Raw genomic sequence first — 27142 nt, forward strand, 5'->3', positions numbered from 1 at the left:
ATGAAACCTAAGCCATTTCGTAGGAGATGAGGAACATCTGACCAGGTGAACACAAGGGGAAAGTTATTTTAACATATAAAAGACAGAAAAAAACAGTAAGCACTGTTCAGGAACTTAAGTCAACATTGCATATGTTAGTAGTAAAGGTTACATTTGGTAGAAAGGCAAGGAAATGAATGAAAAGGCAAATTGTTTCAATTCATAAAGAAACTTTTATTATGTCCATTCAAATGAATTTGGTCTAAAGAGTAATATGAAAATAAAAAATGAGCATTGCTTTTTACAAAGATAAGTGTAGTAAGAGTAAAGAAGTTGAGTAAGAAAGGAAAGCTGAGGCAATAGGCTTCTGCAGTAAATTAGACAAGAGATGACAAAAGCCTAAACTAAAGCAATGATAAACAATGTAGAAAGAGTGCATTTAAGAATAGCTGAAGGAATCTACCCCTGAAATCATTGTTGCACTATATGCTAACGTGAATGTAAATTTTTAAAAATTTTTAAAAATTAAAATTAAAAAAACATGTAAAATACCATATTAAAAAAAAAGAATAGCTGAAAAGTTGGCTTAACAGTACATGACCTCTGACTACAAGAAAAGGTGAGAATCTAGTATTTCCATCATGTTTCTACTTCAGGGTCTAGTCTATCTTCACCATAACTCAACCATGGGATTCAGTTAACCTTCACAGGTCTAGCACTTTACATACAAAATAAAGAGACTGGACCAGATGTTCTCTGATGTTCCTTGCCAGCTTAAAATACCCATTACAATGACTAGTTGATATCATAGTCTTAAACAAGTGCCTTATACTATTATGTTCAATTGAAATAGGAGTGATTATTTTTTCTTTATTCTTTTGCTCTCTTGAATACAATTATACCAAATTACCTGTGTTAAAAAGCAATATAAAAAATCACAAAAACATTTTTCCCATGAGACTAATCTTTTCAAAGTTGCTAATGTTAATTAGGCTTCCAGTATCAGCAGTATTTTTATTCAGAAAGAGTGGCTGACTACTAGTCAACTATTAGTTTTGCTAAAGCTAATACTTACTCAACTTAAACATAGCATTTAAAGGTAGACACAACAGAGCATTTGCCTAAATCCAACCCTAAGGTTTTCTCTGTCATGAAAATATTCTTTTGAGATACTGTATCTCAAAATAATCAATTCCTTAAACACATCAATCAATAGATTAGTCCCTGAGTATGTATCAGAAAGTTCTGCCAACAGGTAAAACTCCTAGGATTACATTTAATGACTGATATGTAAAACAATGATTTTTGACTTGTCAGAGATACTCAGGGAAGAAATCTAAAGGGAAACCTATTTTTAAAAGATCTTAATTTCCAGGGTGCCAGGGTGGCTCAGTATGCTGATTTCGGTTTAGGTCAAGGTCATGGGATAGAGCCCCATGTTGGGCTCTGTGCTGAGCATGGAACCTGCTTAAGATTCATTCATTCATTCATTCTCTCTCTCTCTCTCTCTCTCTCCCTCACTCCCCCTCCCTCCCTCTATCCCTCTCCCCTGCCCACACTCTCTAAAATAAAATAATTAAATAAATCTTTAAAAAAAAATCTTACTTTCCACATTATTTAAATAAATAATTTAGCCATGGTACTGGATAAACTCAATATTTTAACTGTTTTTGCTGAGTGTTTTGAGTCATTTTTTCAAAAATGTTTTTGTAAGTTTTATTTATTTAGAGAGAGAGGGAGGGAGGGAGGGAGAGCATGCACAAGTGGAGGAGGGGCAGAGAGGAGAGACAGAATCCCAAGCAGACTCTGTGCTGATGGCCATCAACACAGAGTCCAATGAAGGGCTCAAAGTCACCAACTGTGAGATCATGACCTGAGCCAAGATCAAGAGTTGGATGCTTAACTGACTGTGGCACCCAGACACCCCAGTATTTTGAGTCATTTTTACAACTGAACCAAAGAAGAGGAAAGACACTCTTCTACAGTTTTTGAAAAGTTCTTTAGTCAGACCACCCCCTCTCCACAATGGCCCTAACATCTCAGAAATGAAAATATCCTAAAATAGGAAGTCCCAAAGGGTTAAGACCCTGGTCAAGTTGATCTAGGTAAACTGAAGACTCTGCATTTTTGCCTCAATTTTCCAATGAATTTTAACTACCTCTTTATTTTTAAAATATAAAGTGTGATTCTATGCCAAATGCTATCACAAATCTCATCAAAGAATGCTTTATTTCCCCTAGGCTTAAACAACAACAACAAAAAAATCCTTTACTTATTAAAGCCCTTGAACTTCAGAAGATAATCTAACTATAAAAATATACATGACATTCATTTTGTACATTCACAACTTAAAACAATGACGTTAAATTTTGTTATATTACAAACCAATGACAAATAATACATCAAAGTGTGGTATCTATGAAGAACAAATTTTAAAATTTGATGATCATAAATAAGTATATGAGATCTAACAGAAACACCCTCCCCAAAGTTGGTGTAGGCCAGAAAACTGCCAACCAGCATATGATATGCTGGAATCTAAATTTTCCTCTACCAAAAAGCCATCTATGAAAACCTCTTCATTTATTTATCAACTGAATTTTAAGACCCTAAAACACACAAAGCATTATTCTAAGCACCAAGGATGAAGTGTTGAACAAGAAAAGTAAGATCCTATTCTTATGAAACTTATATCCTAGTAGCAAAACACAGGCAATAAACAAACAAGAAACATATCAGATAATGATAAATGTTATGGAGAAAATGTTACTGAGGTTATATGATAAAGAGTGACTGAGTAACAACTTGAGATTGGATGGTCAGCTAGGGCCTCATTAAAGACATAAGTTTTTAGTGGAGTTCAAAATAACAAGAAAAGATCTAACCACTCTAAGAGTAGGCTAAAAGAACATTCTCAACACAGGGAATAACACGTATAAAGACGGTAAAACAGGCACCAACTTGGACTGAAGAAGTGAGAAAAGGCCAGTGTCTAATGAAGCATAATTAGTGAGGACAAGGATGACTCAAGGTCAGAGAGAAAGGTGGAGGCCAGATCTCACAGGGCCAGAGTATCAGCATGAACTTTCTGGGTACAAATCTAAATTTAGAACTACAGTAGAGTTAACTATGCTTTTTAATTATCAGAGTCTAGAATGAGAGGATGAATTCCAATGAACAAACTCAGATGTTTTAACAAAGAATCATTTATTTTTTTTAACCTTGGAAAAGTAACCTATATTAATATATAGTATTAAAATCTCTAATTATAATTTCCTTCAAATACAATCAATTGATGAGAATATTAGTGTACAACAGGAATAGAAGCAAAGTTTAGCTTCAGTGCTGCCCCTCACTATGTGTTGATGGGCATCTATAAGAAATTGAGCTACATGGTTTTTAAGGTTCTTTCAAGCTACGTTAAAATTTTCATTTACCCTCTCCTTACCTGAAACATAATTGTGGTTTTCAAACTCTAAATTCCTATGAACCTGTCATGTTTGATTGTACACTAATTACTAATTTAATTCTGCTTCTATGACTCTATCCCAAGCTCTGAGATATATAAGAGTATCTTTCATAATTATAAATACTTGTCTGGAAACTTTAGCCTTTCGCCATATGGCATACAGTTTAAAAGGAACCTATTTTTGAACCTTACTGGTTCTATAAAACAAAATGAAATGAAACAAAACAAAACTATACCTATTTGTTTTGCAGCCTGCAATATATCTTTTAAGTCTTCATTTACACTTTGCATTTCACTCTTCTCCAGTTTTTCATTCAAAAATTTTACTATCTTCTTCCATGTAACATCCAAGTCTACAATTTGTTCATGAAGTTTAGACCGCTTCACCTGAAACAGCATAATACAGAGACACTGGTCAAAGGTTTCCTCAAAGCCATCACTTATTGCATATATTTTGCATTATATTATACAACCTGGCACTACCAAGAATTCAAAATTGCTTTTTAACTAAGCTCTGAGAAGGAGCTTTATTTAAATGTGATTTTTTAAAAAATCACATTTTAAAAGGTATGTTTTTTAAATATCACATTTTAAAAGATATGTTTAATAAAAATTTATTTTTTATAGTTTTAATCACATGAATATTCATTATGTAATTATTTTTATACAGCAAAGTAAACAAAGCAAAAAGCCCAACATCCAGGGGAACCTGGCCGCCTCAGTCAAAAGCGCATCGACTCCTGATCTGAGAGTCATGAGTTCAAGCCCTACATTGGGCTTGGAGACTACTTTGGAGGAAAAAAAAAAAAAAAGATTAAAAAGTCCGATATTCAGATAATAACATTTGGTAATATCCCACATGCCTCTTTTCCATTTTTCTGCTTGTTTTTACCACAGCTTGGACCATACTGCACATAACTAGATTCCAAATGTGGGTTTACTATATTCAAATTAGTACTGTTTTCCTAAGTATGATCCTGAAACAGTTGCGCATCCAGAAGATTCTTTTTTTTAATAAATTTTTTTTAAGTCTATTCATTTATTTATTTGGAGAGAGTGCATGTCAGTGGGGGAGGGGCAGAGAGAAAGGGAGAAAGAATTACAAGCAGGCTCCACACTGTCAGCATGGGGCCGGACATAGGGCCCAAACCCATGAACCACAAGATCATGACCTGAGCCAGAACCAAGAGCTGGATGCCCAACCGACTGACTCACCCAGGAACCCCACTGAGGAGATTCTTATCTATACATACTTTTATTCTTAAGACTATAAATCTTTCCATTCTTAAGAACTGCCATATAAAGCAATACAAATTTCACTTTATACCAGTGGCCTCGACCCAAGGATTAAACCTCATGAAGACCTCTGACCAAATGAAAAAGTAGTGGGTCAGACAGAAAACTGTAATTTTCATTTTGGTTGCACTAATGATATTGCATAATTCGTTTTTACTTCCCTGCCTCAGTTTTCCAATTTAAAATGTTAATGTATGCTAATTAATCTGGGTTTAGGGGTAAGAAAATGGAGAAACATAGACATAAGACTGGCCACAAAGGTGCCTGGCTGTTTTAGCAAGAAGAGCATGCAATTCTGATCTTAGGGTCATGAGTGTGAGCCTGACCCTGGGTGTGGAGATTATGAAAATAAATAAATAAACTTAAAAAAAAAAAAAAAAAAAGATTGGCCATAAATTGAATTAAGTTGTTTCAATGGGTCATAGGTATACAAAAGTTCATCTTATTTTTCCCTTTCTTTTGTATTTTTGGATATATCCCAAGATAAAAAGTTATATTAAAATGAGTTTCATTAGATCTGCCACTTTTTTCCCTCAGGAAAAAAAGTGTTTAAAAGACTACAAGAATAAATGAATGACATGGAATTGCATGTAGTCCTTATCCATTTTCAGATTTTAAAATCTTGTTGTTATCTCTAATATAAAGTAACTTGTAAAAAGAGCCTTGATTAGGTGAGGTGAGAAAACAGTAAGTTTAAGACAGTAATATTAACTAATTGTATAGACTATAGCCTTATTTTAATTGCCATAGAAATGCAAAACAGCTCCCATTGTAAAGAAGGTCAACTGTTCTCTGTAGTAAAACTATCACTGCTAGAAGAAAAATCTACCTAAAGACTTAACAAATCTTGTCTTCCTAGTATCAATCTTTAAGTGAAGGTATTAATTGTAAAACTGTCAAAGGACCATAAGCAATAAAATTCCAACCTATTAGAAAACAATGTTAATATTCTACAATACAGTCAAGCAGCAAAGTGACTGCTGTTTTTGTTTAAAAAAACAAAAAAGAACAGGGGTGCCTGGGTGGTTCAGTCAGTTCAGTGTCCGACTTCAGCTTGGGTCATGATCTCAAGGTTTGTGAGTTCGACCCCCGCATCAGGCTCTGTGCTGACAGGTCAGGGCCTGGAGCCTGCTTCGGATTCTGTGTCTCCCTCTCTCTCTGCTCCTCCCCTGCTCACACTCTGTCTAATAAATAAAGATTTAAAAAGAAAAAAACAAAAAACAAAAAAGAACAAACGTAGGGTCAGTTCCTTCATGTATATATTACATAGCTTACTTGTTCATATATACAGTTTATATACCTTCAGGACTGGAAAGTCCACAACAAATTCAAGGACCAGACAGAAGTCAGTTATGAGACCAAGTACTGATTTTAAGACATTAATATTCTTATTTCCCATGTTCTGGTAAAGACATTTTTTGTCCACTTGATAAGAATTTTACCAGAGAGAGATCCACCATAAACTCATTCAGATTACCCAGAGGTAAATTACTGGATTAAATTATTTAAAACCAAAAGCAAAAAAAAAAAAAAAAACCTGGCAGAAATTTAGCAACAAAAATTAACATAAGAACTCAATATCATAGTTCTGATTATTCTCTCTGACAATAGTCATAGGTGTTTAAGTATTCTTATAGGAAACAGCAATATACCCATTCCCCTTCTTGGTATAACACCAAATAAGATAAAACTCACCATTTTAAGCACACCGAATTGAGAAAAAGAATGTCAAATATCTGCTCACATTCTACATTTATTATGTTTTCCATTTAAAAAGTTTACCTTTAAGTCAGCCACTTCTTCATTATAATTATCTTGCTTGGTGACATTTGAAAAGGAGCGCAAAGCTCCTGTGAGACGAGGTAAAGCCATCTATTATTCAATCAGTGATCCATACAAGGAGAAACCTGAAACTGAAACAAAACAAGATGATATTTATCTTTTGGGAGGAGGCTGGAGGGGTAATCAAACTCAGCAAATTGACCTGTACAAGAGAAAAGAAAAATCAATTAGTTAAAAAGTAATTGCCACCAATGTTGAAAAATTCTCCTGACACTTTTTCTACTCACAAAGTTTTTTAATGACACGTTCTCTATGGCTGAAGAAAGGAAAAAGAAACACAAAAACATTTGTTTGTGGGTATACTACAACATCCCTTCAAAATGAGCTCTACAGATTCCCAAGCACAGGCCTCCAATAGTGTATTACTATTGCCAGTCACACAGAGAGATGAAAGCACTTTCTCATCTTTTCTCCAATTGTGTTTTATGCTCACTGCTTTCATCTCCCATTATCTCTTGCTTTCAGAGTCTCACTGGCTTTTTCTCTTCTTGGAGTATCAAGCATGTTTCCTTCTAACTGCATTTGCATTAATGGTTCCCTCTGTTTGAAATGCTTTTCTGATGTTCATATAGGTGACTCCTTGACACAGACATCTTGGTTTAAAAGATACCTCCTGAGATGGGACTTTCTTCACCATTCAATCTAAGACAGAACAGCTACCCAGTTACTGTCTCTCAAAGCACAAAATTTCAATTATCCTTATAGCACTAATTAATATTTGATATTTTTTTTATTTATGTGTCTCACCCCACAAAGAGTAAGCTTCATGACAAAAAACAAAAAAAAAAACACAAAAAACAAACAAAATAAATAAACAACAACAACAAAAAAAAACCACCTTTATTTCAGTGATTGGTCCTAGCAAATAGAACAGTCCTGGAATATTTTTGGCATTCGATAATTATTTGGTGAATAGTAAAATAATAAAAAATGGAGGAAAGAAGATAATGGTAACAGGGAGACTGAATAACAAGCTGGGGAAGGGGAGACCTCCCAGGAAAAGAAAGAAGTCAGATGACCTGATCTAGTCTCCTTGTTGACATGCTGACAACTAAACAACTAACCATCTGGCAAACAGACTAATAATATTTACTATGAGGGGAATCTTTATCTATGAAATACTCTTGGAGGGTTATCCTGGTTTAAGACTGCTTATTATAACAAAACTACAATCTATAGTTTCCTAAGGCATGGCTCCTTACAGAATGTCACAAAAGCTATGTAAGTTCTCAAATAGGGATGATTTTGCCTCCCATGGGACATTTGGCAGTATCTGGTGACATTTTGAGTTCTCATAACTGGAGACTGTGGGGTACTACTGGCTTCTGGTAGGTAGAGGCCAGTGATACTGCTAAATATCCTATAATGCACAGGACAGTCTTTCCAAAACAAAGAATTATCTAGCCCAAAATGTAAAAACTACAGAGCTTATGAAATTCCATTCCAGAATCTGAAATACAGATGTTTTATAATCCAGATACTTTCCACAGTGTTGAAATGTCCCACAAACCTCAATTAAGAGATTTCATTATTTTGGGCCAAAGAACATGTGTCCAACATGGGAAGGAAAGAACCAGGGGGCCATACAGAATACTTCAGACCACACCCTGATTCTGCTTTTCTTCTTGATTGTTTATATCCTTGAAGTTATCACAAAGTTTAATACTTGGAAAAAATCTGAGTCTTCTGTCAGAATATATATAAAATAACTGACATGTTTAACAAAATAAGAGAGAATTTATAAAACAATGAAGAATAATAAAATAAGAAATGATGAGGCAAATTTGAAAATACAACTTTTAGAAATAAAAATATATACTTGTTAATAAACAATCAATGGATGGGTTAAATAGATTAGATACAGCGAAAGAAAAAAGTACTGACTTGGAATAAAGATCTGAAGAAACAACCCAGTATGCTATCACAAAAAGGCAAAGTAAAGATTAAGAAGGACAAAGAGGAATAAGTCCAAACATATCAGTACTCACAATAAGTATAAGTGAATTAAACTTAACACTCAAAAAATTGACAGAATTACTAAACAGCAGTCAAGTGAACATTAGAGCTACACCTGAAACACAGAACAGAGAAGGTTAGATGGAATAATATCCTCCTATAAATAAGAAGCAAAACTAGCTGGTGGCTTTACCAAAAATATCAAATCAGACAAAACAGACTTTAAAACAAAAGGTATTATTAACGATTAAAAGAAAAAAAAAACCTCTCCACATAGTAATAAAAATTTTATCTAAGAAGATAAAAATTTTCAATTTGTATGCCCTGCTGAAAGAGCCTCAAAATAAATTAAAGCAAAGAGAACTCCAGGGGTGCCTGGGTGGCTCAGTCGGTTGAGCATCCAACTTCAGCTCGGGTCATGGTTTCGCAGTTCATGGATTAGAGCCCCTCGTCCGGCTCTGTGCTAACAAACAGCTCAGAGCCTGAAGCCTGCTGCAGATTCTGTATCTCTCTCTCTTTCTCTCTCTCTCCCCCTCTCCTCTGCTCATGCTCTGCCTCTCTCTGTCTCTCAAAAATAAATGTTAAAAGAATTAAAAAACAAAAAAGCAAATACAACTCCAGAAGAAAGTGAAAAGTCCAACATCAAAGTGAAAGTGTAATAGTTGATTATTGATAGGTCAAACCAATGCCCCCCAAAATTCAGTAAAGTTATACAGGAGATGTGAGCAGTGAAATTAGTAAGTTTAATTTAATGAACATATACAGAAATCTGTACCTAATGATCAGAAAATACGTATTTTTCACAAGTTCCTTTATAAAAGTTTAAAACAGTCTGTGCATATTAGGCTATAAAGCAAATCTCAACAAATTTCAAAAAGTAAGTATCATATAGTTTAGGGGTCAATAAATTTTTCCTGAAGAGAGAGTAAATATTTTAGATTTGGAGGCCACATGCAGTCTTTGTCAAATATTTTGGAGTTTGTTTTTGTTTTAAACACTCAAAAAGTGCAAAACTATTACTGGGCTCAGGGTGACCAAATGAGTTTGCTGACAACTAATGTAGGTCATATTTTCTGAGTAAAATACAATTAGATTAGAAATCAGAAACAAGGGGCGCCTGGGTGGCGCAGTCGGTTAAGCGTCCGACTTCAGCCAGGTCACGATCTCGCGGTCCGTGAGTTCGAGCCCCGCGTCGGGCTCTGGGCTGATGGCTCAGAGCCTGGAGCCTGTTTCCGATTCTGTGTCTCCCTCTCTCTCTGCCCCTCCCCCATTCATGCTCTGTCTCTCTCTGTCCCAAAAATAAATAAACGTTGAAAAAAAAAAAATTAAAAAAAAAAAAAAAAAGAAAAGAAAAAAAAAAAAAGAAATCAGAAACAAAAAAGATAAAGTAAAAAAACACAAATGATTGCATTGCAAATCAATAAGGAAATGGTATGAAAATGGCTGGGAGAAAAAAATGGTTGGATGCCCTATATCACATTGAATAATTTTAATCACAAAAGTAAAATGACCCAATTTGAGAATACATACCCTAGCTAGCTGACTTTAAATTTCAACTACTCATTGGGAATGTATTTAGTTAGGAGAGATGATTCAGGGAATCACATCAGGATTTTTCTAACACTTGAGTAAGTATTTTCTGGAGTGTTGGGATGAAGAAATGAAAGCAAGAGTCAATAGACAGCATGGAACAGAGATTCTCAAACTTCAGTATGTTTCAAAGTCACCTAGTGCAGGTGACTTCTAAAACTGGGCCCCGTCACTCTACTTCTTACCTCCAATTTTCTGATTCAGTAGATATCACTGAGATGTGGCACAAGAATTTTACATTTTCCAACAAGTTCAGGTCAAGGACCACACTTTGAGAACTGTCACACGAATATTATCTTACATTCTTTTTTTTTTTTTTTTTTTTTTTACTGTTTATTTGTGAGAGAGAGTCAGAATGTGCGCACAGGAGGGGCAGAGAGAGGGAGACACAGAATCCAAAGCAGGCTCCAGGCTCTGAGCTGTCAGCACAGAGCCAAACATAGGGCTCAAACTCATGAACAGCGAGATCATGACCCACTGAGCCACCCAAGCACCCTTTATCTTTTATTCTTAAATCACCATTCAATTTTGTCTCAAATCAATAGTGATCAAAGAGTCTCCACCTACTAAGAATTCAGTGACCTGCGTTTAGGTGCACAATATGCCTCCTAAGGAAGGAGCCTTTCTCAACAGTAATCTGTGAGAGAATTAAGTCTTACCCAATGTGAATTGGGTGACTTTTTTCTCAATTCTCCCAGGGATGGAACATAGTTACTATTATCTATTCATGAGAAGTAAGGCATACAACATGACTTAGAGTACTGGGATTTAATTTTTCTATCTAGGTTAAGAGACTGTAATGACAGGCATTCTATTCATAATGATTGACATTAACCTTGAAGTCTTTAAAGAAAGGTGCTGACAGAAAACTGAATATATTCTGCTTCAGAACCTGCCTTTTATCACTCAAGTTAGTGCTTTCAAAATGCAACACCATAACAAAAGACATGTGATACATGTAATATTTTGCCTCTGGCATATTTTATGAATAAATGAGGTATTTGGGACTACTACTTCCATCATTTTGACATAACCAATGGTAATCTCCTGAATTCCCTGCCCCTCTCTAAAAACAGCAAGGCATAAGAATAAAAATGGATAAAGTCTAATTCATAAACTTAACAAATTCTAACAAACAAAATAATACACCCAATCTCTAAGAAGAGATCTAACAGTAGAGCCTGGTAATGAGGTCACACTGTTGTTACACATTACACTAACAGGAAACTTTACAGCTCCCTGAGCTCTCATCAAATTGATAAATATTAATTAAACTTGTCAAGAAAATGAAGCACTTGATTTTCTAATTTGGTTTTTATGGTTTTACTTCGTCAGGTTGAATACTAACACTTTAAAAATGTAATAGCTCATTTGCTCATGATCACCTGTAAATCATTTATTCACAAATATTTGAGTTTCTCCTATTTACCAGGAACTATGTTAGACACTGGGTATAAATAAGATTTACAGAACTCTGTTCTTTAAAACTCACTGGACTCTGTACCAGTAAAACGACTACTAACACTTAAGGGTGTTGGAAATGTATAAAGGTCAGAATGAGAAAACAAATTTTACATCTTTGATTATTTAATCAGCAAATATCTATAGATCAGTTACTATACATTAGACACACTGTGAGTCTCTAAAGATTAAAAAAAAAAAAAACCATTTTGGGTTATGATTGCACTTGCCCTGGATAACACGTTTACAGTATGGTTAAGAAGGGTTACAATAATTATGCAGGTATAACTATAGGAAGACAGAGGTGGAACATCTAATAGAGTGGGAAAGAAGGTAGATAAAGATGGAAGTTGAGATTTACAGGACTTTAATGAGCTGGCCTGGTAGAGAAAAAAAGGTAAAGGTATGAAGGAGAAAACTAAAATAATAGACTTAGACTTACTCTTAAAAAAAAAAAAAAATCTATATAGGGTGCCTGGGTCAGTGGCTTAGGCATCCGACTCTTGATTTTGGCTCAGGTCATGATCTCAGAGTTCATGAGTTTGACCCCTGCATGGGGCTCTGAACTGACAGCATGGAGACTCCTTGGGATTCTCTCTCCCTCTCTCTCTGCCCCTCCCCCACTCAGGTGTGCACAGGCTTGCTCACTCTCAAAATAAATACACTTTAAAAAATAATAAAAATGTAAAAACCTATATAATGTACAATTGGTCACTCATGAAGAATAAAGATGTAAGCAGAGACCCAACACCATGTCTCAATTTAAGCATTTTTTAAATAAAGTTTATGACTTTGAGAAAGAAAGAGAGAATGCACAAGCGGGGGAGAAGCATGAGGAGAGAGAGATGGAATCCCAACACAGGGCTTGAACGCACAAACCATGAGATCACGATCTGAGCCAAAATCAAAAACTGGACACTTAACTGACTGAGCCACCTAAGCGCCCTTCAATTTAAGCGCTTTTTATCTTGACAGAGTCATGGAAAAGAAATTTAATATATTGTAGAAAATTATTCAGATTTAAGTCTGGTGAACAGTTTAAAGGCAGGGTCAACTGGAAACAAACCAGTTAGAAAGTTATTTCTTACAATAAACCAGGTGAAAGATAAAGAGGGTGGAATTGAGGCAAGGAAAAGCAGAAAAAGATGGACTTAAGAGATACTTATATTTGAGAGACAGGATGGGTGGGATAGGCTGTGAAGAGGAAGAGGAAAGGAGCAGAACACCCAAATTTCAGGTTTAGGAGAGAAAGAATAGTGGCACATGGATGTATAGATAGCATACAGGAAGAGGAAAGATGACTGATTAATTCTGTTTTGGAAAGTTTTGATCATGGCCATCAAGTGGGATGAACAGTTTTGGATGCCCTACTAGAGGTGTGGGCTGGAAATAGAGAATTTAGTGTTGTCACGTCAAGGCAGTTTAAACCATAGGTGAACACATTCCTTTAAGTCCGACATAAATAAACCTGTGGACCCTCTCCCTGAGAAAAGAGACATACACACAATATAAATATTTTGTACTTCATTTCAGAAGCTGCATGAATGCCATGAAACCCATCCATGTGCACCTCTAAAAACCTGAGAGTAGACAGTAGAGGGCTAAGAACAGAGTCCTAAGAAAGAGATCAACAAAGAGCTGTCCTATGAAGAAAGTGTTATCAGAAGAGAACAGAGTATTTCAACGTTTTTTTGTTTTTTTTTTTAATTTTTATTTTTGGGACAGAGAGAGACAGAGCATGAACGGGGGAGGGGCAGAGAGAGAGGGAGACACAGAATCGGAAACAGGCTCCAGGCTCTGAGCCATCAGCCCAAAGCCTGACGCGGGGCTCGAACTCACGGACCACGAGATCATGACCGGGCTGAAGTCGGACGCTTAACCGACTGAGCCACCCAGGCGCCCCGAGAACAGAGTATTTCAAATGCTGTTACAGAGTTCACAGTACTTGACCATTCTCAGGTTTTAGATGACTTTAGCACACAAAGTTTCCAAAAAACTGGGGAGAATGCAAATTTCACTGGGTTGAAGGATAAATGAGAGGGAGAAAATGAGGAAATAAAATGGGTACAAGCTATTTTTTCAAGGAACCTGGCCCAGAAGAAAGGGCAAGAAATACATGGGTCAAGATTTTGAAAATACAGGACAGAGCTGAGTAAAATCAAATAATCAGGGGAGAGCCAGTAGAGAGGAGGAAAGACTGAATAATCAAAAGAAAGGCTATGACTAAGGGAGTAGAGTCTCTGAGAAAATAGGAGAGAATGAGAACAAAAGTATGGGTCTTGAGATAAGACATGCTAGAAGGAGGGAGATGCATGGAAGTGCAGACAGATTTGTAACATGGTGAAGCAGAAATGAATGGGGAGAGAAAAAGGTGGTGAAAGAAGTTCTACCAAAAGTACTTATTTTCTTTGAGATCTGCTGAAACTATTTAAAAGATGATGAGAAAAAAATTTTGAAGACAGGCAAAAGTCTGACTTCACACCAATGATAAGATAGGAAATTGATTAACCATAAAAAGATTTTTCAGGAAGCATTGAACATTCAGTTTATACTGAAAAAAAACACAAATTTAGAGTGGCAACGATCTGGCAAAGGAACAAAAGGTTGGTATAATCCAGGGTTAAAGTTTTATAACAAAAGGGCAATAAGAGGACAATGGTGCCTAAATGATGAGAATAATTATGTTCTGGATTTGAGGTCCAAACAAAAGGAAAAAACATTCAAGTTGGAGGTCTTAAAGATATATCATAATGTTTATGGTTAAAACTTCTGATTTATAAGACTACAGCAAATGCACATGAAGATAAACTGTCCTATGTAGTTGTTACCTCAGTAATTTTTATTCCACATTTAGTGTGACGTACTAAATGGCAAATGAATACATGAAAAATTCCTTTAGTAATAAATATTAACACCTTAGCATATAAAGACTAAAACCCAAAAGATTTTTACGGCCAGAAGTACCCATCTGTGATTATCTGAATTTTTACAATGTTGATTAGATATATGTACAGATAAAAAGAAAAGGTCTTGAAGTCAAGTTAACTGCCGTTTTAAACATTCAAATGGGGGGGGGGGGGTGGGGAGGAACCTGACAGTAATATATTTCCCTTTGTGAAATGATACTGACCAATAACCACTGGGCTAGAATTCTAGTACACATTATTCTGAAGTACCACAAAGAAAGTTTTACAATCCTTTATTTTAAATCTGTTTCTAAACTCTAAATGGGGTTTAAAATTACTGCTTGGCAGTAATTTTAGGAAAATATAGTTACTGTAGTTTTCATTATAAACAAACAACAAAATCTCCACCATAGCCAAACTATATTTCCTAATGAATGTAAAGTCAGCAATTAGTTGCTGGCAATCATAGATACTAGGTAATTATTAGAGGGAAAAAAAGAGTGATACAATGTAGGTGAGGGATAAAAACACTGGAATGATGGGTAGGTTATGAATGGAATAAAAATTAGAATTTAAGATTTCAATACCTAAAATAGAATTATATGCCCACAGGCCAAATCTTGAAAAATAAACTGGAGTATTTACATTTTACTTCTAAAAAGTGAGTTGTTAAAAAATTAACACAGTCAAGATCACAATTCAGACATCAGCCTTCATAGATATATTACATATATACATAATCCTCTATTATGCCATTTCAAAAGGGGGTAATTTTTCACAGTACCCTCTAAAAAAAGATTTCTGCCTTTTCTTTAATTGTACATTATTGCCATCAATTAGTTAATAGAGTCCCATCATGGGCACATTTACTTATTTGAATCAACCATATAAAACAGGCCAAATAAAAGGTATAGACACACCAAAACAATAATACTGGAGATTCTGTCCACTATTTCACACACTGAATAGCTAGCTGCTCCAGAGTAAATGGAGGATGAGCAACAAAAACAGGAAGTTCCCTTCATCCATCCGTTTCAATCACCATATGCATCTCAAACTGTGAGCATCTTGCCGCATTGCATGACTCCAATATTTGAAAACTATGTTTTCTTCTTAAAAATATATATACAACACTGCCATTAAGCACAAACCAACTTTTTCACCTAGTTCATCTGAAGATACTGGTATGTTCCAAGTCTGGAGAAAAGACATGGTGGCACACAACACACTAAGACAGTGTGTTTTGATGACTTATGTCCAACTGAAGGATTTTCAAAAGCAATTTTAACTGTTCCTAATTTCTATCCAAGAAGTTCACTTTATATCCTAATTCATTCTTAAACAAGAAGCAACTGTCCTTCAATAGTTTCCAATCAAATCAGAAATCACACGTTGGGGGCGCCTGGGTGGCTCAGCCGGTTGAATGTCTGACTTCGGCTCAGGTCATGACCTCGCAGTTCCTGAGTTCAAGCCCCGCGTCGGGCTCTGTGCTGACGGCTCAGAGTCTGGAGCCTGCTTTGGATTCTGTGTCTCCCTCTCACTCTGCCCCTTCCCTGCTCATGCTCTGTCTGTCTCTGTCTCTCAAAAATAAATGAACATTAAAAAAAAAAAAAAAAAATCACACGTGGAGCATGGAGAACAGAGAAAGCAAGGGGGAAATAAATACATGTGTGTGTATACTTTTAATATAAATCAACATACATAATGGTTTGTTAAAAATGAAATTTATGTAAGGTTCATACTCTAATTTACCTCCCCCAACTACCTACTTGTATTAACCCCAGGTTTCCCACCCTAGAAGGAATGGGCCTAATTAGGCTCATTAACTATAAACTAAATAGCCTTTATATTATAGGAGATCCCCACAATTACATTAATTTTACTTTTTAAGGATAAGGAAAGCTTTCCTTTAAAGGCCCTTGAAAAAACAAGTGTCTTGATTAACATATCAGCACTGATCTACAAGAGTACAAGAGTACAAGAGTACAAGACTACAAGAGTAGTCAGGGGTACCTGGCTGGCTCCGTCGGTTAAGCATCCGACTTCAGCTCAGGTCATGGTCCCCCGGTTTGTGGGTTCGAGACCGACGTCAGGCTCTGTGCTGACAGCTCAGAGCCTGGAGACTGCTTCAGATTCTGTGTCTCCTCCTCTCTCTGCCCCTCCCATGCTCATGTTCTGTCTCTCACTCTCTCTCAATAATAAATAAACATTGGGAAAAAAAAAAAAAAGAACAAGAGTTCTTAGAAAGAGTTCTTAGTCAGAAAGAACATCCCACAAATACCAAACAAGTACACATATTACTCTAGAGAACACATGGAACAGAAACCCAACACTCAAAAGATCCTGGTTCAGATTATCTGAGAAAGGCAGAATTTTCATTCCACCCTAATCTATGGGCTTCTGGAAGACAGACCCAAATAATTTATGTCTGTCCCTTAATAAGACCTGAATTCACCAAACCACAACTCTTAGTGATGCGCTGGTGATGCTCTAGAACCAGCGTTAGCTATGTAGAGAGAATGGATTTTCCAGACCTTATACTTATTCCTCTTTATCACAATTATATGGAGCACCATTGCATTACTGAATATGAGCTCCTTTTGGAAATCTGACTCAAGTTTTATACCCAAACAACTAGGATTACCCACTCCAAATCCAAAAAATATTTATCAAAGGGTACAATGACCTTAATCTTTACTTATTATTGTTCTGTGCATAGTAGAGGATATTCTTAAATAGCCCTAACATTGACATTATATGAAAGAAGTTGGCACACACTCAATACCCCTCTTTCTCAAGTAGAGAAAAATACTAAAATGAGGACTCAAATGAATTTATATGGCAAACAAAAAATATAAAAACAGAAAAGCAAATCACTAACACACTGGGCATTATGAATTAGAACAAATACATAGAGAGCAAAAATTCTATAGTGTTACTACATTGCATCTAATATATATGCTTTATTTAACATTCGGTCTAAATTGTTTGTTTCAGTATTTATGAATAAAAACTTAAATACTAATGGAAAAAAACAAAAACAAAACAGGGCATCATCTTCCACTTTCTGTTATATCAGTCAGAAACGTGCCCTAACAAATATAGTCTACAAGAATGTTTTCCTCTGTCCCTTGAGTTGAACCATCACTTCCCTATGAGACTTCATCCTCTGCTACTCACAGCTTCATAAACTGAAAAAGTGTTTGAAAGGGTTAGGCCTATTAGTTCTCATACTTTATATTCTAACCTCTAAACCACTTTCCTAACAATAAATTATACATACCACGATTGAGAGGAAAAACAGGTTTTCATAATGATACCCTTTACCTTTTTTAAATCTACTGAAACACCATGCTTCAAAAAGCATTAGAAACATGAAATTCACTCTGATGTTTTAAAAATTATAGCATGTGACCTTAAATTTTTAAATAGTAATGTAATCATTTCTCTAAAGATTGCTGGTTAACAATTTTTACAGTGAAGACACTAGGGAAATCATGATATCTGCTGACTTTTTAATAAAAATGACATCTGTATCGGTTGAACATGTTTTTCAATGTTTTATAAAAATTTCCACCTAAGTATAGACCATAAAATAATTGATTATTGAGTACTGGATGTTGCTTTCTGATTGTAAATGTACTTTAAAAAAACAAAACAAAACAAAAAAAAACTATCTAGGGTTGCCTGGGCTGCTCAGTTGCTTAAGTGTCCGACTTCAGCTCACATCATGATCTCTCAGTTCGTGGGTTCGAGCCCTGTGCCAGGCTCTGTGCTGACAGCTTAGAGCCTGGAGCCTGCTTCTGATCTGTGTCTCCCTCTCTGAGCCTCCCCACCCCCATCCCTCTCGCCCTCTCTCTCTCAAAAAAAAAAAAAAAAAAAAAAAGACAAAAAAAATTTACAAAGAAAAAAACTATATTTAAGTTATCAAATTTAAGCCTTCTTTTTCACACTATAGGTGACCATACCAGCCATTCTACTTTGTCTTCTCTTCACCAAGTTAATCAGTCCCATTTCTTTCCATCAACTCCCTCATTATGCCCTGGTTTATATCCTGTAAATAGCAGTATTTTTTTTTTAATGTTTATTTTATTTATTTCTGAGAGAGAGACAGTGCAAGCAGGGGAAGGGCAGAGAGAGAGAGGGATAGAATCTGAAGCAGGATCAGCATTGTCAGCACAGAGCCTGACACAGGGCTCAAACCCACAGTGAGATCATGACCTGAGCCAGAGGTGGCCACTTAACCAACTGAGCCACCCAGGTGCCCAAAAGCAGTAATTTTTCAAAGAGAAAGATCTGAAGCAAATAAGGTAAAAATTAAAACTTGTTAAAGCTGCATGGCAACTATATTAGCGTTTGGTACATTATTTTCTGAAATTGCAAGTATTCTTGACATATTCCATAATTAAAAGTTTTAATAAACACAGAAGGCTACTAAGAGAGACAATAGTTGTAAAAGCATCAAACTGAAAGCCAAATTGTAGGTTCTGAACATACTATCTAAAAATTCTCAGGTTTATGAAAGATTAAACATGAACACTGAGCATCTGGATGCTTATTTAATATTCCCACCCACAATGTACTTCAATGTCATTTAAGGTAATAGTTCATAAGAGATCTCCAAATATTTGAAGTAAACTTTTTAAAAGTTTAAAGAGGACAAGATGAACACAATGTAAAAGATTATACAAGCCCACTGCAGCAGCACACCTTAATTGTAGATCATTTGTAAAGGCAGCTGCAAAAACTTGGGAAACACCAGGCTCATCATGTGAAAAAGCAGAAGTGGTAATCTAATTAAGGAAGACTGAAATCTAATCAATTTTCACAACCATCTGAACAACAACAACAAAAAAGGTGTTAACTAAAGTGTTCTTTATCCCACTTTTTATTCAACACTGATAAAAATATATAGCATCTGTTGAAAATACTTTTATCCATTCATTAGTTCAAGAAAAATTTATTCAGTGGACATACAGTGGTAAATTGCTGAAGTGAAATTTTCCCCTCTCTCATTAATATTTTCTTCTCTTTTGGATCATTTCTGAAGCCCAAAAATATGCTATGGGGGCTTCCATATTTAAAACCTAACCGACTCCACAGCCCTCTCCCATTAATACCCTACTTTTTTTTTTAGCTTATCTGCAATAAAAATGCCACTCCAATCAAACCAACCTCCACTGTTACTTCCACTGTTCCACCAAAAGAGCTATTAACGTCACAATAACCTCAACACTGTCAAATTCAATGTTACTTCTCAGTCCTTATTTAATCCTTGTCAGTTTTTGACGCAGCCCTTCCAGATACAGTGGCTTCACTTGGCATTTAGGACACCAGTATCTCTTGTTTTTTCTCCAGCAATACTGGCACTTTTTTGTCCTGTTGGTTCCTCCTCATCCGCCTTTAAACATTGCTGTGCCTCAAGATCAGAGAGCTCAGACCCCATTCTCCAGCTATGCTGGAGATCCCATTCAGGGGATCCCATCCAGTCTCAAGACTTTAAGTATCATTTATATCCTAATTCCAAATTCTTATCTCCATTCTCTATATCTCACCTGTACTCCAGATTTGCATACCCACTACCTCTTCCACAGCTCCACCTGGATGTCTAATAGGTTAACTCAAACTTAAAAATGTCAAAATTGATCTCCTGCTGCAAATCTCCTCCTGTGGTCACGTCACTTGAATAAATCACAACTCCATTCTGCCCGTTGCTCAGGCCAAAAAAACTTGTAGTTATACTTTACTCCATTCAATTCATCAGCAAATTCTCCCAACTCTACCTTCAAAATATATTCAGAATCTGACCACTTCTCACCATTACCCTGTAAGACTACCTATAGTCTACCCTACAGACTATTACAATTGCCTAGTCTCCCTGTTTTCATCCTTACTCTCTAACAATTTAATTTCCACACATAAACAAGAATCATTCTTCCCAAAAACAGGTAACATTTGTGGCTCGCCTCTGTTCAAAACCCTCCAAAGGTTTCACATATCTCTGCATAAACTTCAAAATGCTTAAAGAACTTGGCTTTCTCCTATGCTTTGATTTGATCTCCTATAACCCTCCTCCTTGCTCATGCTGGGGCATCCACACCGGCCTTCCTTCCAGTGATATAAACTGTAACAAGTAGATCCCCCTGCATAAGCACTCCTCTCCCACAGGCCACATAGGTAACTCCTTCATTTCCTCAGGTCTTTGCTCAAATGTCTCTTTACCAGAGAAGCCTCCTCTGACCACCTTACAGCACCTCTTCCTTGATCCTTCTCTTGCATCCAACTGACTCACTTGATGGTACCTAACACATAACAATGTTGGCTGTGTTATTTGTTAACTTCACCCAATAGAATATGAGCCCCATGAGGGTGGGAACATTGTTTTGTTCACTGCAGTATCCACACCACCTAAAATAGTGTTTGGGGTACAGCAGGTTCTCAATAACTATTTGTTTAGTGGATGAATGGATGAACTGACAGAAAAGATAAAGGGAGGTACAAAGTGACCAAAAAAAAAGGGCAGTATTTACAGGTCTGGTATATATCTATGTGTGTATATACACACACACACATATACATACATACATACATATATATATTAATGTTTACACCTTTATTTCAAGACCTCAAAAATATTTTTCATATAAATTATTTAATTAATTTTAGTCCTTAAGAAGAGATACGATAGTTTACAAACTAGTAAGTTTTCTCACAAACAGAAGAAATAAAATCTAACACGATTTATTCAACTCATGATGCCATCCTTCTCAAAGAACTCAAGAACTTATACATGCAGAAATTTAATTCTGAAATTAATATGGGTATTTTCTAAATCTCAAGCTAAAAAAGCACAAAACAAAAAGGAATGGTAAAAGTTGACAGTTGCTAGAAAACCTACGGTAAGAACAGGCTCAGAAGGAAAACCTCAGAAGAATGTACAAACAGCTTTCACTCACCTGATATTTCTTAACTAGAATTTCTATTATACCCAGGCTGGATAGACTATGGTGAGCAAAATCAATCTGGTACCTATCCTTGTGAAGCTCACAGTCTAGTGAAGACAGGCTGATTAAACAAGCTATCTCAATACAAAATAAGACTTTTATTTTAAAAGGGGGCAGTAAAGAGTTTACCAGAACACAGAGCAGGTACATCTAGCCTAGCAAGAAAGGAAGCAGGGAAAGAGAAGCAGGTTTCTTATATTGACACTTCAAGGATGAAGAGTCAGCCAGGTAAACAGGGCAACATAGAGAGTAAGAATACTTCACGTTCAAGGAACAAAAAGATGACCCAGTGTAGTGGTCAAGGAATAATGTGACAAGAAATGGAGCTGGAGGAAGAGCAATCAGGTCATGAAGGGCCATTTAAGTCATGCTGTTTAGAAATCATTCTGACAGTAAAAGAAATCTCCAAGCGAGTTTTGACTCGAGCTGTGTTTAATAAGAGTTACTACAACTGCAGTGAAGGGAATAGACCACAAAAAGACAAGACCAGAAGCAGATACTGGTGGCAGTAATGCAGAAAAAAGTCCTGGTGCCAAGGACTGTGGCAGTAATGCAGAAAAAAGATGAAGGCTTGAAGGGTTCCTAAACTGAAATACTAGTAGTGATTCAGAGAAAAGTGGATAAATCCAAGTGTTTAAGTCAAATCTATTTGGCTTACTCTAATTATCTGTGTTTGTGGTGGGGGAAGAGGGGTGGATGGGAGGGGATGCAAAGTCCAAGACTGACTTCCACAATTATAGATCAGGTTCACAATACAATTAATACTGAACTAGGGAAAAGTTAATAGTACTTATAGTAATATCACAAGTTCAATCTCAAACAAGTTGAGTTTGAGATACTGTATGACATTCAAGTAGAAATGGTCAGTAGGAATTGAATACTCAGGTGAAGAGTTCAGGACTGAGGTCTGCTTTCAGGATATAAAAATGAAAATTATCAGGAATACAACAGGAATAGTTAAAAATCACCTAAGGATCTGTGAAGACTAAGAAGATGGCAGCAGTAGAAGAACAGAAGCCTTTAAAGAATAAATGGATGGACAAGCTTGACAGAGGAAATTATGACTAGTAGAAGGCCAATAAAGGCCAAGGAAACACCAGAACATAGTGTTTCTGAAACAAAGCAGAGAGTTTTAAGAAAGAGGTATGGTCAACAATATCAAATGCTACCAAGAAACATGGCAAAATGTCCACTGGATTTAGAATTTCAATAATGTTCTTCCATTGTTCTGTTTCTAATAAATACAAAGAGAAGAGCTCTGAAAAACTGGAGTTAAATCAGTCATTTTGCAAACTCCCCAACAGCTATTTTTTCCCCAAACTAACACCAAAATCAGTGACTAGGGATAGCAACTTTTTCATTTTCTAAATCAGTGACAAAGCCTCTGCTTTACTTCAAGTTGACCAGGACAGCACTCACTGGTATTAGCATTTTTCCTCACCTCAAGTCAATTCACTCAACAGTCTCACAAAGCCAGCATCTTGACAGTCGTTTCCAAGACTGCAGTAGTGTATGTCTTGCTTTTCCCCAATATTTTGCATGGTTCTTAGCCTATACCAAGGAACTCTGAGAATATATACTCAGAGCATTAATTTGTGACTCTTTCTAGAAGTAATCTTTAGGTTATCCCTTGCGTCCCCATCTCCAGGGTACAGACAGCACTAATATTTTGCAAAGCTTCCTTCACTCTTAAAAGAATGCTTCTTAGCTACACAGAACTGAGTAACTTGGTAGTCACTGAATTAATTTCAAAATAACTAGCAACTGTTTAACAATACTGGGAAACATTAAAACTGCCTCTCTACTCCATAGTCCTGACATTAATTCCCTCCCTTCTTTTCAAGTTCTGCTTTAATAGGACAGAATAGAAAATTAAGAAGCTTTTGAATTCATATGGTTTAATGCAGAAATTTCCAATATGAACTGGTTGTATTGGAATCACTGGGGAGTTACCTGAAAAGACATTTCTAGACACCATCCCCAGAAATTTTGATCCAGTAATGTTGAGAATCTTTGGTTTAGTTATTAAATAACTATGTGTGAACTTTATCTCCTTCAAATATAAATATCTCTCAGCAATTAGCTTATTAAAACATATTCTGAGAATGTTTACTGTTACCAAAAATTACTTTACTACGTTCTTATGTACCTGTTCTAAATTCCACCCTTATTTTCCACATCAGCTTCAAACTTTTAATAACAAAGGCACTTCCCAACAATTCTCTCTGAAGAGTGAATCACAGAAGTGGAGGTAGACAAGCCCCAAACTCCTAAACCAGAAAGATAAAATAGGACTCTATTTTAATTTACAAAGGTTTCCAAGAGTTAAGTCTGTTCAAGTTATAATGAGGAGAGGCAAAATGACATAGTAGGAAGAAAGTAAAATAAAAATAATGAGAACTGAGTTCAGATGTCAATTTTTGTTTGATGATAAAAAATCAGCTCACTTCTCTGGGTATCAACTTTCTGATTAACGAAATAAAGAGGGGCTTCAAAATGACTTTTTATGCCCCTTTCAGGGCGAATGACCTGATTAAATTGAAATATTCAAAGATGGATTGAACTGCATTAAATCTGAATAATAGAGTTTCATAAATAAGACAGCCTGTATAACTGATTATCATAACAGCAGAAAAATGAAACTGAACACCCATCAGGCACACTCAAACATGCTCCCTTGCTCATCTATATGCAAAGTGAGGACTTAAATGAGATGGTACATGTTGAATAAATAAACATTTATATAGGAACGTCTACTATGAGCTGGGCATTATACAAGAAATAAGATCTAGTACCTACTTTAAAAAACTTTATAGAAGGAGATACACACATAACACCTACCTTCTCACAATTACTAACTACGTAAGATACCTTTCCTCTTTGGTAATTATGCATTTTTTCTTTCCATAAATGTTTTTGTTAAAATTTCAATTTCAGGTAGATATCTTCTCAAAGTTGAAAACTGTGCCGTATTTATATGAAGACATACATTGCACTGAAAGGGCTTACGCTAACTACCTCCCCAACGAAGGTACTATGGGACAAAAAATTTACTTGTCAATAAGTACCATACATGTTTCTGATGAATATGCTTTGTGTGCAGAATTCTTATGAATTATAAGTCATTAACACATAGGAGATCCAATGTGGCCAATGTAAAAACTGGAATAATAAAATCTTTCTTTTCAGGTAGAAACTGATTTCCAATTGTGAACTTTGTATTTAAGCCAACTCGGCAAAAAGAAAAAATTACTCTCTTAACTGGCAAAACACTGGCATGTATACTCTCATTTTGATCAAAGGAAAATCAAGTTATGCCATTCAAGGACAATAATCTGCCCCTCCTTAGATGCCAGTTACATGTAAACATTGACAATAACTTATTCTCATGAAAAGCTTTATTTTGGTCCACTAGAGATCCACGACATGAAAAGGAATCCTAGTTAAGATCCTCTATTAAACTTTCCATAGAAAGTTCCGAATTACAGACACTGTATCTCTCTTGATTTCCTAGGCCTAGCACAGTGCCTGGCACATATGAATGAATGAAATGATAAAACAAAACTGCTCAGCAGGGATCAAGAAGGCTAAGTCATGAAAAATTCATTCAAATAAGATTATATAGCCTATGCTTAATTGGCATCTCTAAGAGCACTCTTCTTATGTGAGACTATTATTACAGCCGTCATTAAAAATAAAAGATGTAGGGGAGCCTGGGTGGCGCAGTCGGTTAAGCGTCCGACTTCAGCCAGGTCACGATCTCGCGGTCCGGGAGTTCGAGCCCCGCATGGGGCTCTGGGCTGATGGCTCAGAGCCTGGAGCCTGTTTCCAATTCTGTGTCTCCCTCTCTCTCTGCCCCTCCCCCGTTCATGCTCTGTCTCTCTCTGTCCCAAAAATAAATAAACGTTGAAAAAAAATTTTTAAAATAAAAGATGTATGAACAGAAGTTCAATGCAGAGCAGAATCAATAGATGAATTCTTAACTTTTCCTAACATTCCAAAAATGAGGAAAAAAATATTTCAACCCATGAAACATGAAATCTAGTGATGGAGATACTGGCTATTCAATCTAACCTTACTTGTAAAAAGAAAACATGATCACTAGTTGGAGTGAACACGTGATACCAATCACATCAAACTTTTAGTTACTGCTAAAATTATGCTTCTTTTAAAAAACCAAATAACAGCAGATTACACGAACACACTGCATTCAATGAATAAGTTAATTTATGATTAAAAGACTTATTTATTTATTTTTTAATATGAAATTTATTGTCAAATTGGTTTCCATACAACACCCAGTGCTCATCCCAACAGGTGCCCTCAATACCCATCATCCCCTCCCACCCACCGCCCTATCAACCCTCAGACTGTTCTGTTTTTAAGAGACTTTTATGGTTTGGCTCCCTCCCTCTCTCTTTTTTTTTTTCTTCCCCTCCCCCATGGTCTTAAGTTTAAAAGACTTTTTAATACAATTTACAACTGCCCACGTACTCACAACACGTCCCTTACACGCGCACACACACACATTTACTTATTTCAAAATGAACATTCTAGACTCGTCGATTGCACCCTCAATTCACCATGGTCAACACCCTACCCAGACTATTTACTTTTCAGTGTGAGGGTAAAAAATACAAAGCAGATTTTTCTCTTAAAAAGCTGTATGAAGTAAACGAAAAAGTTACCACGGCTTTGTACCAGAGGTGGGGGGGGGGGGGGGGGAACTAAAGGAAACAAATTACGCACAGGAAAGAAAAACCTCCCCATCTGGTCATCACCTAGTGGTCTAACACCTGTACAATATACGGCTAGGGTGATTTTTTGATCACCACCCCCACCTACAAACTCCAAAGTGGACGAGACTGTTGGAAACCAGGGATACGACTTCAGGCCCCGAGGGGGGATGACAGCTCGTGGCTTCCCTCGGAGACCCGAGGGGGCTGTCCCGTAGCGTCGTCCGCCCCCAAGTCTCTGCCTCCCGCCACCTGCCCTCCCCTTCCCACCTCCAGCTCCATCTCCTCACCTTTCGGCCCCAGCTCACGCGCTTCCCATCACTCGGTCAGCTCCTACCTCCGCGCCTACCTCCCTTTCGTTTTCATTTTTACTTCCCACGCCGGGTGGGGAGCGAAGAGAGCTGAAGATTCCGGTGGGCAGCTGCACCGTTGTGCCTTCTTCCGCACCTCAACCTGGGCTCGCCGGGGTCGCTCCCACTAAAAGAGTACAGCACCCCGACCACCAGACAGACCTACACACCCGGCGAGGAGGAAGGGGGCGGAGCAGGCGCGGACCTACACGTCACCCGCCCGGCAGCGGCGCCAACGTCGGCACGTCAGCTCCCCTCCTGCCCCACCCCGTCCGCGTGCGCGCCGCCGCCCCGCCTCCTGCCCGCAGAGCTGCGAGAAAGACCCAGCCGGCGCCGAGGGCGCGCCCCCAAACGGGCACGGGCGCGGACGCGCGCGTTCCCAGGACTCCTTGGTCAGGTGGGTGTCCTTACAGGGCCGGACCTACAGCCTCTCGCTCACCACCTCAGAGCCTGTCTTTGCAATTACTTGAGTTCGCTGCGTCTTTTCCCTGGTTCTTCTCCCTAAGATGAAGACAAAGAAGTAATAATTCCTATTAAGATACAGGAGGGAAGA

At 36.9% G+C, this 27142-nt stretch overlaps 1 protein-coding gene and 1 long non-coding RNA gene across 2 annotated transcripts in view; one reads left to right on the plus strand and one right to left on the minus strand.

The window, feature by feature from the left end:
• The window catches only part of LOC125165491 (uncharacterized), a 32725-nt gene extending 8131 nt beyond the window's left edge, over positions 1 to 24594 (plus strand). The window contains exon 3 of the long non-coding RNA XR_007152119.1: positions 24441 to 24594. This is a non-coding gene — a long non-coding RNA (uncharacterized LOC125165491). The remainder of the gene's footprint in view (positions 1 to 24440) is intronic.
• Positions 1 to 26788, minus strand: part of ASCC3 (activating signal cointegrator 1 complex subunit 3) — a 361738-nt gene extending 334950 nt beyond the window's left edge. The window contains exons 1-3 of the mRNA XM_047858492.1: positions 26530 to 26788; positions 6527 to 6657; positions 3685 to 3835 (exon numbers count right to left, since the gene is read on the minus strand). Coding sequence (XP_047714448.1) covers positions 3685 to 3835; positions 6527 to 6616 — 241 coding nt within the window. The 5' untranslated portion in view covers positions 6617 to 6657; positions 26530 to 26788. The remainder of the gene's footprint in view (positions 1 to 3684; positions 3836 to 6526; positions 6658 to 26529) is intronic.
• Positions 26789 to 27142: the final 354 nt, after the last annotated feature.

This window comes from Prionailurus viverrinus, chromosome B2, assembly GCF_022837055.1.
Source record: "Prionailurus viverrinus isolate Anna chromosome B2, UM_Priviv_1.0, whole genome shotgun sequence".
NCBI lineage: Eukaryota > Metazoa > Chordata > Mammalia > Carnivora > Felidae > Prionailurus > Prionailurus viverrinus.